Consider the following 13,442-nt stretch of genomic DNA (forward strand, 5'->3'; position numbering starts at 1 on the left):
TGCCAATCGAGGACAGAACTGCTGCTGCTGTGAAAACTCTGGATGCATGGCCTACATTTCGGAAGGCGAGCCACGGCCGCAATGCATCACCGAGCTGCCAGACTTCAGGGCAGCCTGCCTCACACGGTCCGTGTTGAGGATAATGATGATAGCATTTGTCCGAGCAGAATGCCATTAGTTACAAGAATTGTCATTGAGAACAAAGGTTTAATAAACTTAACTTGGTCATTTAAAAAAAGTATGTATCATTCTTTTTCACAGGTGGTACAGGCTGGTGGCCTATCGTTCCTTTACATGGTGGCTTTACGGGAGGCTTGGACACCGCGTTCGAAGAGTAATACCCGCCTGTGTCGTTGGTTCCATAAAACAAACTTTCCCCAGCGACAGCAGTCAGTACAGGGGATTTCCCCTCGCTGTGCTGCAACCTGACCTGTACAATGTGTAAATTTAGTATTTTTGTGCCATCAAAATAAGAAATAAAATAAAACACAACATATATTTTAACAACGGTTGTTTCGATTTTTTAAATTAATCAAGTGTGTCTCCATTCAGCAGTGTTCCGGTGCCTTGTCTGCACGCCCCCGCCTGTACATCCCACCCCCCTCTATCAAAGGCAGTTCACGCCAGTGGATGTGCGCTGCCAGGTGTGCTGTCAGGGGCGCAAATGGCCAAGGTGCCAAACAGCATGTACACTTCAAAAGGTATCCCACGCCCAGGGGCCATTGCTCACATGGCCTCCTCAGACCCCGTGTCTCCAGGCAGGCCTCCCCTGAAGCAGGCCGCCCCCTGCAATCCACATAAGTGTGTCTCCATTCAGCAGTGTTCCGGTGCCTTGTCTGCACGCCCCGGCCCATCCATCCCACCCCCCTCTATCAAAGGCAGTTCGTGCCAGTGGATGTGCGCTGCCAGGGTGTGCTGTCAAGGGCGCAAACGGCCAAGGTGTCAAACAGCATGTACACTTCAAAAGGTATCCCACGCCCAGGTGCCATTGCTCACATGGCCTCCTCAGACCCCATGTCTCCAGGCAGGCCTCCCCTGAAGCAGGCCGCGCACCTGCAATCCACATAAGTGTGTCTCCATTCAGCAGCGCTCCGGTGCCTTGTCTGCACGCCCCCGGCCCATCCATCCCACCCCCCTCTATCAAAGGCAGTTCGCACCAGTGGATGTGCGCTGCCAGGGGCGCAAACGGCCAAGGTGCCAAACAGCATGTACACTTCAAAAGGTATCCCACACCCAGGGGCCATTGCTCACATGACCTCCTCAGACCCCATGTCTCCAGGCAGGCCTCCCCTGAAGCAGGCCGCGCCCCTGCAATCCACATAAGTGTGTCTCCATTCAGCAGTGTTCCGGTGCCTTGTCTGCACGCCCCCGGACCATCCATCCCAACCGCTTCTATCAAAGGCAGTTTGTGCCAGTGGATGTGCGCTGCCAGGGTGTGCTGTCAGGGGCGCAAACGGCCAAGGTGCCAGACAGCATGTACATTTCAAAAGGTATCCCACGCCCAGGGGCCATTGCTCACATGGCCTCCTCAGACCCTGTGTCTCCAGGCAGGCCTCCCCTGAAGCAGGCCGTGCACCTGTAATCCACATAAGTGTGTCTCCATTCAGCAGTATTCCGGTGCCTTGTCTGCACGCCCCCGGCCCATCCATCCCACCCCCCTCTATCAAAGGCAGTTTGCGCTAGTGGATGTGCGCTGCCAGGGTGTGCTGTCTGGGGCGCAAAGGCCAAGGTGCCAAACAGCATGTACACTTCAAAAGGTATCCCACGGCGGTATGAGCGCGAAATTTCCCCATTGAGCCCAATGAGGAATGGGGCATTCCCGAATAGGCTCAATGGGGAATGGGGATTTCCAAATCTGTCAAACCCGTGATCCGGCGCTATTAGCGCCGGGGGGTTTGGCGGTAGGGCTATTGACGCCGGCGCTAATAGCGCCAGCGTTACCGTCCAACTCGTGATGAGGCCCAAAGTCTGGTTCAGTGACCCTGTTACACACCACACAGGTGCTTCCAATCTGCCCTCATCAACACAACAGTGTTTACGCTCCTGCCTACACCACTATTTTACAAACACTACATTTAACCCCTTTTTTCTATAGAGCCACACTCAACAAGGCCAACATTATTGAAGAAGGGCTTTATATAAGGCTGTTTTACCTTACTTTACACACATGTTCTGCACCCACTTTTACAGTCTTGTGCATTAAAAAATAGTCTCACTCAATCACTCACATATTCACTGACATGTACTCAGTACCTGACTCATACATTCAATGACTTAAGAGAAACCCATTTATGGTCAAAGCAGCAAAATGATATAAACAACAAATCCTTACCAAAATAACAGCCCCTGCAGAGACACGGCAGATTGGGCTGGTCAAGGAAAGGACACCGAAATTGAGACAGAGATGCCAGTATAAACTAAGAAAGATGGGCTAAAGCCAAACTCGAATTCAACACATTATGGACAAATTTGCTTTAAATTACTAGAAAGGGTCAAGAAAAGAATATTTCAGATGTAAATGCAGGTTTTCTTAGAGGATGATCATTTGCATTTTGAGTAAGCATTCTTTAGAGCACTGGCACTAGGAACAGACAGTGGAAATAAGCCCATTTCAAATGAATACTTAAATATATTTAGTGCCTCCTCCCTCAACAATGCCTTTCCCAATTTAAGGGAAAGAAGCCCAACATGTGCAAGGTAACAGGGCAATTATGGCTGAATGGTGAACCCACCTATCACAGTATCCCTCTTGATGACCTGTCTCTACACACCCGACCCCCGTTTCACCACTTCTTAGAACTGTCACATGCTCCCCACTAATGAAAAAAGGTTAGGTATTCCCTGTTACTCTAAATGTTATGCTGATAGTAAATGCTATGTTGCAAGGACTGTTCTCCCAGCTAATGGAAGTCTGTAATCCCTACCTGTATACAGCAACAGATTGCTTCACAGAGCTAGGTTTGTGCTCAATACCCAAAATGAAATGATGGAAAATGGAGGTGATGTTTTAGAGAGATTACTATTGCCATCAAAAGTATTACATGTAACCTTCGGGACTAACAGAGTAGGGTGACACAGTACCACAATATTCTTTCCGTCTGGATTTTATGTTCAATAAAATATCGTTTGTTTTTGATTCAATCTTCCAGATCACATAGAGAGCTTGAATGTTTTGCTCTGCCAAATAAGACAATTTCTAAAAAGTGTAATAACTGTAGATCTATTCCCCTAATCGATCTGAACTTGTATGTGTGCCACCCAAAATGTGGTGAAATGGCCAGATGAGGAAAAAAAGGATGGGCATTTTGATTTTAATCATGTCGTTCTAATCAGAATTAGAGTTCCAAATCAGGAAAATTCAGGACAATAGCTATGGGATCAAATCAATCAGAAATCTACATCCATTGAAAGAAGACTGATCAAAGCCACTTAAAATGTACCCAAATCAGAAATTCTGCACCAAAATATCATCTGTTGATATTCCTATGGATTTATGTTAGTTTGTTTGGAAAACAAACGTTCTGCCCCTCTTGTTCCTCAGCACGTTCGTCTCCTTACAAACTACCCACTGTGCCCTGCCACAGGTCCCAATTGGCAAAGATAACGGTATTACCTAATATCTGTGTAATGTGGCAATGGGCAGGGACAATTGATAGAATCTTGGAGTGCAGGCTAAGTAAATCAAAATAATCATATTACAAATGTCATGTTATTAGTTTTAGGAAGATACTTTTACTCACAAGCTGAATGCAAAACTTCCGAACTGTGTAGTCGACAAGTACTATGACATCCTCCACTGAAACGCGAATATTGCCATAAATCCAGCATCCTTGATCAGGCCAATACTGGTAGCATTTATCCTGTTGAAAGAAAGGCAGGTGATATTTAGCGCCCATAAACACACTTGTAAAGCAAAAGATTGTTTTTAAGTGTAAATCATCTTTGGAAAAATAAGCCTGCCTTTGTGAACTGTACCTAATTTGTGCACTCAAAATGTTCCTTTGTAGAACCAGGTGTCAGAGCCACTTCCCGTTAACTTCTATACCTTCTCATCTTGTGATTTTCCACATAATTCCAACATGTCCCCTTTTCCTCCTCCCTCCCTGGTATGATTCTGACCTAGCCTCTCTGAAATGCAAGTGCAGAGCTGCTGAGTGGAAGTGGCAGGTTTCAGGCACATCCTCTGACAGACCGCCTGCTGTCTGCTCCAAAGACAATACTGACTCTCCATCCGCTTAAAGAAGAAGGCATATATCCAAGCCTCCATCTCTGGAGCCACTAACAACACAGCTGAACTGTTCAAAATCTGCAAGGAACTTTCCAGTTTTATTGCAGTCTCCATTTCTCCTCTGCCATCCCTGACTCTCTGCACTGCATTGGCCTCTCACTTTATCACCAACACTCAGGGCATCCTGTTCTCACTCTCCTCTACACCCCTCCATTCTCCCTCACATGCTCTCTGGCCTCCCCTGGTCCTCCCTATCCCCTTCGCTCCTACTTTCCTCTTTCTCACCCACATCCCCAGATGAGGTATCTCTACAAGTCCTCTCTGTCAAAGTCTCTTCCATACAGGTGCTTCCCTCCTCCTCCAGAACAATCAAGGACAACATTGTCTCCCTTGCTCCAGCCTTGGCTGATTTCTGCAACCACTCCTCTGCCACTGGCTCCTTCCCGCAACTCTTCAAGCACTCCCTTGTGCACCCTCTACTCAAACAACCTTCTGCCAACACCTCCTGCCCAGCTAACTACCTCCCTATCTCCATTACCCCCTTCCTCTGCAAACTCTTGGAGAAGCTAGCCATCTCCCAGCTGTTCCACCACACTGAATCTGTTGTCTCCACAACCACCATTCTGACTTCAGAGCAGCCAGAGGCACGGAAACTGCACTCCTGAAAACCTGTGAAGACTTGCTCTCAAATATCGATCCAACTCTCCTTCTGTTCTCATCCTTCTTGATCTTTCCTCTGCCTTTGACATGGTCAATCATGCCATCCTTATTAATTGGCTCCATGATACCCTTGGCATCACAGATCTGGCACTGGACTGGTTGGCCTCCTTCAATAGTCTTTCCCTGCTTCCCAAACCACATTCAGTCCTATTTCCCATGTGTCATTTATCTGGAAGTATCTTTGAATGTGGTCCCTCATCTCTACCTCAAAGACCTTGTCCTTAAAAAACATATCATTGCATATCCATCTCTTTCCGTCTTGGTCTTTTCTGCCAGGTAGATTGTGGACTTGACTAAATCATGATCCGACCTCCCCACAACCTGTATCAAGGATTCCCTTATCATGTATTCTTGTTCAGCTTCCATCAAGATATTGTCAATTTGTTCATACGTTTTGTGAGGGATGGATTAAAACATATATCCCTGTTTCCAGGATTTTCTTCCCTCCAAACATCTACTACTAATTTCCATAATATGCTTCTAGTTTGTCCCTATGTGTGGTGTGCACCTACCTTAACCGAATGCCTCTCAATCATAGAATCCATGACCATGTTAAAACCTCCCCCAAAAATTAGCAGACCCATTAGTTTATCAAAAGTGGCTGAACAGAACCCCACCTGTGCTATGTTTAGAGCGCATAATGTTAGAGTTGGTTTCTCCTTTTCCGTTTTGCTGCGAACCATCTACTTTCCATTAGTCTCTTAATGAACTGCACTTTCATCCGTAGGGATTTTTTATACAGTATGTGAACACCTTCTTTATTGTGTGTGCCCGAGGCCCACATGGATCCCCCAACCAACAACATCTAATGTCTACTTCCACCCCCTCTCTATACCTAGTTTCTTGTACAAACACATCCAACTCTTCTTGTTGGAACATTCTCAGCAACATAGCTATCTTTCCCAGGGAGTAAACCTCACCCCATCATCTATCATGAAAAGTCAGTTTGAATCTCGGCAGGTGAAACCCTTGGCATGTTTGCGTTGACCACTGCTGCAAGAATAAGTGTGTCCATGAACTTTCTCTGATGGTTTCAAAATGCCTTGTTGTTGTTTTACCCACCCCATCTCTCTTTCCCCCACACCCATTGAGATTCCCTGCCTAAACCTAAAGGCCACACAGTGAAAAGACTCCTCTTCCTCTTGAACCCTCTCTACTACTCCCGTTGAGGTGAATACCCACATTGCTTGATACACCTCCCCCCCACAAGACTACTGTGTCATATTTCTGCTTCCATACCCCTGCACCTCTATATTATATCTCTAGGGCAAAGTACTCCCCGTTGAACTTGTATCTCATTGTCACTTTTACCGTTTCACCTCTCATCGGGCAGTTCTCAAGTCTTTGGGAAGGGAGCATTAAGCCTTCTGAATTTTCCTCCTTCTTGTTTCCCTCTTTCCCCAGAACCTCTCCGCCCCAGGGGCCTGTGGGCTTCCGTTCGCTGACCGTATTCCGTTGGTGTCTCCCATCCCTCTTCGGTTAGGTGCGCCAGTGCCCCTTCCTTCTCTTTGTGATGCGATAGATTTCTCTCTCGAAACATAGGTTAAAAGGAAAATCCCATCTATATTTCACACCTTGCTCCCTTAATCATGTGGTCAGGAAAGTGGATAGATCCTGATACACATTGACCTTGGACCCTTCAACATTAAGATCAGTGTGTATCCTGACTTTATTTCTATAATAATGGCACTTCACTAGGATGGAACGTGGCCTGCCTGGAGGGCCACCTGCGTGATGGATCCTGTAAAAGCTAAATTCTCATTCCCCCTTCCCATTGCCAGCAAAGAGTGCTTTTATTATGAGCCTGACCTTCTGTTCTAGGCCTTGGGGACTCTCTCCATCACCTACCCGTAGCACCATAATACAGATGTTAGCCCTTTGCTCACTGTTTTCCAGTTCATTGATCTTTAGGGACAGGTCAGACTCATTTTTCTCACGTCCAGTCTCATTTCCATGAGTTCTGCTGACATTTGGGTGTTTTCCAAAGTCTCAATGTTCTCTTCCACTTTATCCATCCAGCCTCTCAATTCACTCAAGGAAGTATCTCCTCTCATTAATTGGATTTCCTCGAGGATCATATTAATCTCTGACCTCGTCGTTATCGCATCTCTCGGCGGCTGTGGGGGCGTTGTACCATCCGTGTTGTTGTTAATGTCTCCCTCCACTGTTTCTCTTCTAAACCTCTGTAGGCTCGCCACCTGTTTCTGGCTCATCTAGGACTGAAGTGTAGATCAGTGTAGCACAGTACCTTATCCTGTCCAAGCATCCACACCAGGCCCACAGGTATAAGCCTTTAGTGAATGACCAGAGGCTGGTCCTGCTCACCGCTCCCCATTCCTGCGCATGAAAGGCTTTCTGCTCTTGCTCCATCTTGCTTTGATAGGGGGAGCACTGCAGTACTCAACCCGAGGAGGGTCTCATTTCCCACATCACTAATCCTCTCGCCTGGTGATGTCAAGGACTCTTGGGAGACTGTCCCCACCTCCCAACGTCAATGACAGTCCCCGGGAACTCGACGGGATCAGAGTTGTCTCCACGCCACCCTCTCTTCCCCCGGTGTCCCTCGCTGTTGTTGCCCCTGAAGCTTTGAATCATCAGTTGGAGGTGTGTATGGATCCCTGCAGTTCCACTGTTTCTCTCCTTCATACAGGCCTAGACTTCTCGGTTCACTTACCGATCACCTCTCCAAGGCCTTGGTCCCTCCGACAGCCGTCCAACCCAGTGTCTTTCTTCACCTCGCAGTGGGTAGATCGCTGCTCCTTCTCACTGCTACTCTGGTTTCCGGCGGCAGGCAAGCACAGGCCTGCCCCTTCTCCCTCATTGCCAAGCCTGCAAGCCCAGGATGGGCACTCTCCATCAGCTCATCTGTTTCCCTGACGCCTCTGGCAAGAATCAGTCCACACCCCGCTCAGCCAGGGGGCTACCAGGCAGTAAGTAGGGGTACCGCTTGCACAGCCACCGTTTAGATAATGCTGCACGCTGTACAGAAATCACTGCTCCTTAATACACTTTCTTTGAATGTCGTCTTCTGGTGCAGTTCCCCTCGCAGCTGCACCTCATACACTGAGAATGTTGGTTCTGGGCCTCGTTGCCTTCTATGTCACCTAGCATCTGCTACAATCACAGTCTCCAATGCGACATATCACGTTTCTTGGGTCTTATGTCAAACGAATGTTCACATGTTCCTCCACAATCTCCTTGTAAAATCATGGGTTTTTCCGGGGATTAGTGGAGCAGCATGGCGCTTAGGCAGCCATCCCGGTAGTCTCCTCTTCTGGACTTTTAATATATATTACCTGACACACAAACAGCGTTACTACTTATTTGATGATAGATTTATGCATTTCGTATTCAGGGCAGAAATGCCCACTAATACACTTGCTTGTATTGACCTCATCATGTCATTAGCTATCTAATCAAAAGGCAAACATCATGATGGAAATGATGTGTTTCTTCAGCAGAGCAGAGGGGGTTTTGTATCTGAGAGGTCTCCCCACTCCCTCTTATGAGGTCTTGCCATTCCCTCTGTCAGGTCCTGTTTGGGTGCAGTGCTGGCAAAGAGGAATCAATTGTTCACACAGCCAGAATTCCCAGCTACACAAGCACCTGAAACTTACACTCTGACATGCAAAGCTCTCCAAGCGAAAGGCAAAAAGAAAGACATACCGGATCACCTATGTGTGCCACCCAATATGTCCACTGTTGCTAGCTCTCTGCTGCTATCAAGTTCATAGGGACATCTACTCCTTACAAGGCAGATAGCCCACCACCATTTCTCCAGAACAAGGAACACTACCACTCAGGCTGGCCCACAGGTTCCACCTAGAAAAGTTGCTTGTCCAGATGAGAGGTGCTTACACATTCTTCAACGTGGCTACAGGATCTCAAAATAGCTTCAGTACTCGCAATGCAATGAATGAGTAAGCTGTCCCTGCATTTTAGACACTCCAGGAAGAGAACAAGTCAAGTGTGGGGAAACAGAAAAAGTAGCTCTCTGATGCAGTTCCCTGGCGGCAGAAATACTCAAAGATGATATTTGACTTCTTAGTGAAGTGTGTGCATAAACATGCATATGAATCATGCATTCAGTATGAAAAGGCATTTTACACCGTTTCTTCAAAAGATAGGTAGGTGCACCAAGTGCATAATAAAGTATGAAAAAGTATATGGCCTCAAGTAGAGAATAAGATAATTGGTTACAGGCAATTCAAGAGCACAGGGGCCACCTAAAGCTCTGTAGCAATGTAAGGAGTGTATGATGATACCTGGTGGGAAGGACATGTGCAATGAGAAGAGGATATAGATACTTACTCCATGACACTTTAAATAGAGGACTATGCGTATCCCTCACAGTAGTGATCTCTGCTGTTCCCAAAGTCACACCGTATGGGATGAGACTTGTTAGTATATGCCTGGCCCATTCTGACCTACACATACAACATTGCTATTAATAAGAACCATATTTAGTGGCCCTACTATCCACTTATTGCAAATGAAAGAATTGGTGTTGTGTCTGGAGGCCCTATCACCTTAAGGGAAATGGTTAAATGCTTCTCATTTTATATACTGTTTTCTTGGGAACATGCCACAATTGGCAGAAGGGCCTGGCCCATTAGATGGGAACACCAGTTATCTATTTAATCGTGAGGAATACCCTTGACACAATCTATTCATAAACACAGATGAACAGAGATTCCCCTATGTATACCTCGCTCACTGATTGGCAGTGTTTAGGGAACCCAGCCGAGGTGATAGCGGATGTAGGACACAGGAATAACAATTCCTATAAGAAAACATGCAAAGAACATAAAGTTCAGTTGAATAATGTTTTAAAGTGTATTACTATATACTACTTTTGACAATAATATCTCAAGTGAGATAAACACAGGATACATAACTGGCCAATGGGTAGTTAGTGTTAAAGCAGTAACATAATGTTTTTGTTTGGCATGAATAGGTAATGGGATAGTGACTGAAAAAGGAATTGTGTCTTCAGCAATCTTTATTTGGATGAGGCTTTGGGTCTGGGATGGACTGAAATGGAGCTTATTTGGAAAGTATCAGGTGTTTAGCCCATGGGACCAAGTAACCTTCTAATTTTGTCTTTTTCTTAATCAAAGTTTCAACTGAGCAGGAATATGGGTTTGATGGCATCAAGCAAAGGTGGGATGTCTTTGGATCAACTCAACAGTTGCTTCCAGTCATGCCGGTTGAGATTGTAGAAGCTCCTCTGAGAAGAGTGCAAAAATGGTACTCCTACAAAAGTCTACATTTCATACCTTTACAGTCATACTGCTGGGTGATTCTCAAAAAATGTATCTTATATGGAATATTTTGAATCTATAGTTACCGAAAATTGTTTTACAGAAGGAGGATGCTGAATACTAGGTAGCTGCCCTACGGACGATATCAATGGACACATGGATTTTGAAAGATAAATTACTTGCCACAGTGGATTCCTTGCAGTGGGGTCCTGAAAAGGAGTCTTAGTCAAGCACTTGTTGGAAGGTCAGTGGCCCTCTCATAGAACAATTCTGGTCTTCGCACTTTCGGAGGAAGACTTCAGCCACTTATGTGGAACTTTTAGAGCATTACCCTATGATGGGAACCTTAGACCATGGTCCAGCGACTTACTAAGCATTTGAAAAGGGATCCCAGGTTATCAGTCAGGCCGCAACATTAGCCCCCGAGCAGAGATCCTCACAGTGAGGGACGTTGAGCCCATAACTTGAGGATCCTGCGGAAACCCAGGGAAATTAGTCACTAGGCTAGGATGCTATGTAGAGAAGCAGACTTGTAATATATTTTGCAATGGATCAAGTCATTGAAACCCGAGGAGCCCAGTGGAAGACATGGACTGACAGGGCTTTGCACACGGAGCAAAAATACACAAGTGATCCAACCTGCAGCACTCCTGAGAGATTGCATTTGATGATTTCTGAAAGTAGCAGTTGTTGAACCTGCAGGATGAAAAGCCGGATTTACGGGGCATATGTGGGTGGGAAAAAGCCCAGAAGAACCGGCAAGGGGAGAAAATGAATGAAATCCATAAAATAGGTTAAGCGACGAAGAAATCAATGACTAGCTGTGAGATATCCAGTTCCATCAATAAAGAAAAAAGGCACTAAAAGCTGGGGCAGAGGGGGTGAAGCATGCATGAGAATGCTCAGTTACCAATGTATTCCGGGAACCTTCCAAAATATATTGTACTGTTAAATTTACTGCCAATTGTATTATTGTTCTGCTCAAATATTCCAGAGTACTGATGATAATAGAATGCTCAATGAGCCAGCCTGAGTGTTGTGATGGTCAACAATACCAACCTGTCAGGAATGGTGAAATCGGTCTGGGATCCCCATTCTGTTAGGGGCTGTTCTATGTCCTTGGAGTCTTCCCATGCTACCTCGGCAGCCTGCCAGGTTGCTAGGACTAACACAGGTTACTTATGACACTAGGACACTGATTTCACAGGCTCATTCCCCAGCTTAGAAAATAAAGTTATCTATTGGGTTAAAGATACTGCTATGATGTCCAAGAATGTTAAGTATCATTGCCATGACAGTACTCCATCTCAACCCACCATGTAAAGCACCATGCCAATACCAAATCCACCCAGCCCCCAGAAAGTAAAGGACCATTTGTATCGAAGTAATCCACAAAGCACCATCACCATTGCCAGTTATGTTATGTTACTAAGAATTATTAATACAATACTGCCATTTTCATGATTTCCAGGTATTCTGGTGGATCTAAAAGCAAATGGGAGGTTTTAATAGTGGGGGGTGGTGGAAAGCAATATTGCTTTGCATTTAAGTTGACAGATGCAGATCAGAGGTAACCTGTACACTGTGTGCTGGTGAGTTTCTAGTTGTTGTGCCAAGACCATCAAGATATTTGTGCCAGGAAGAAGGACTTTTGCTCCTATGATGCTAAGATGCAGTTGATGGGGCTGTTGTATTTAAGTTGGTTGAATGGGTCCATAGCTCTGTTTCAAACCGTCTGGTGGGAGTGTTATTACAAAGCTGTGTGTGTGTGAGTGGCTTGGTTAGTTTGCATATAGTGTGTTTGAGCAAGGAACCTGAGCAGTTATTGGGTAGGGTTAGCAGAAGGTTGTAGAGGGACATTAAAGAGATAATATAGTTTAATTGTCCATATTGCAACATGTGGACATGTGAGTGGGGCGCCAATCTGTTTGGTCTGGTATATAGTGAGGCACTATGGTTGAGGCCTGCATTTGAAATACAGCAGAGATAGGGTGGCATGTGTCGTGGCACTACTGAAGTCTGGTGTTCTGTGGAAAGTGGGTGGAAAAGTTACATTGTGGCACAAACTAAATTGTGGACGAGGGGAGCCAGAATGGCATCCTCTGGATGATTGACCAAGCCTAAAGGGTGACTATACATCATGGGCTTGCGTCTGTTGTTTTGCTGGTGTAAAATGGTGCGTGGCTCTGATTGCTGGTTGATATCTTAGTTGGTTTGGCATTGAAAAGGCAGGTCTTTAGTGTTTTCATGAAACTAAAGTGATCCAGGAATGTGCAGACTTTCGTTGGCAGCACGTTCCAATGTTTTTAAACCATAAAGCAAAAAGCTGTTCCCCTGTGTTTATGTTTGGTGTAATGTGTGGTCTCCGTTAGTAGATAGTTGCAAGATCTTAGAATCCTTCCTGGTTGATAGAGGGTGATCTTTCCTTGAAGGAATTTGGCGCAATGGGACTAAAAGGCTCTGTGGGCCATGCAGCTCTCATTTGAAGTAGCAAGTCTGACTAGCAGTCCCACTGATGTGTTCTGGATGCTGAAATATAAGCAGCTTGCATAGTCAATTGTTGGTAAATCCAGGATTATTGCAGCAATGATCCAGTATGGTGTAGCAAAAAACAGTCACAGGACTCATATCGCAGTTGAGCTTAGTTCAGTAAATCTTTAATAGCAACACAGCAGGGTAAACAGAGAAACAAAGAGCAATCCAAAACTGTTATCCCAGCCCTTTATCAACAGATTTGTATAGCTTTTCATAGTATTCAAGAGATAACAAACACAGATGTGCACGCTTAGTACAATTAAGACTCCCACTCATATGTTTAAAGTAACTTTTGCTTGTGATATATGAATATACTTTTGGTGGTGAAAGCCTATTTCTAAATAAATTTGCTAAGCTAGCAGGATAAAAATGTGTGAGTGTAAACAGCATTAATTACCAAGTTTAGTTTCTCCATTCTGATTACAAACATATCATTCAATATGGAGTCTTCCATTTTGCTACATTGGCCTTTGTGCTGAATATAGTGTCCTTGTCTTTCTTAAATCAAGATACTCTTCTCTATTTAACTTACAATTACATTTCCCATCAACATTCTTTAGACAGATATATGCATTTTTCCTCTAAAGATATCCTACATTGGAGGCTAATCCCCGGTCGCCTCACATTTTTTAATGCTTTTAATAATTACCTGCATGCAGATAAGCAGTTTAATTCTCAAACATTTCTTCAGTAGC

At 45.2% G+C, this 13,442-nt stretch overlaps 1 protein-coding gene across 4 annotated transcripts in view; it reads right to left on the reverse strand.

The window, feature by feature from the left end:
* Positions 1-13,442, reverse strand: part of PTPRE (protein tyrosine phosphatase receptor type E) — a 2,259,327-nt gene that overhangs the window by 644,364 nt on the left and 1,601,521 nt on the right. For all 4 annotated transcript variants that reach the window (XM_069611476.1, XM_069611477.1, XM_069611479.1 and 1 more), the window contains one exon: positions 3,741-3,860. In XM_069611476.1, the coding sequence (XP_069467577.1) occupies positions 3,741-3,860 (120 nt within the window). The remainder of the gene's footprint in view (positions 1-3,740; positions 3,861-13,442) is intronic.

This window comes from Ambystoma mexicanum, chromosome 8, assembly GCF_040938575.1.
Source record: "Ambystoma mexicanum isolate Mex_15411 chromosome 8, UKY_AmexF1_1, whole genome shotgun sequence".
Classification (NCBI taxonomy): domain Eukaryota; kingdom Metazoa; phylum Chordata; class Amphibia; order Caudata; family Ambystomatidae; genus Ambystoma; species Ambystoma mexicanum.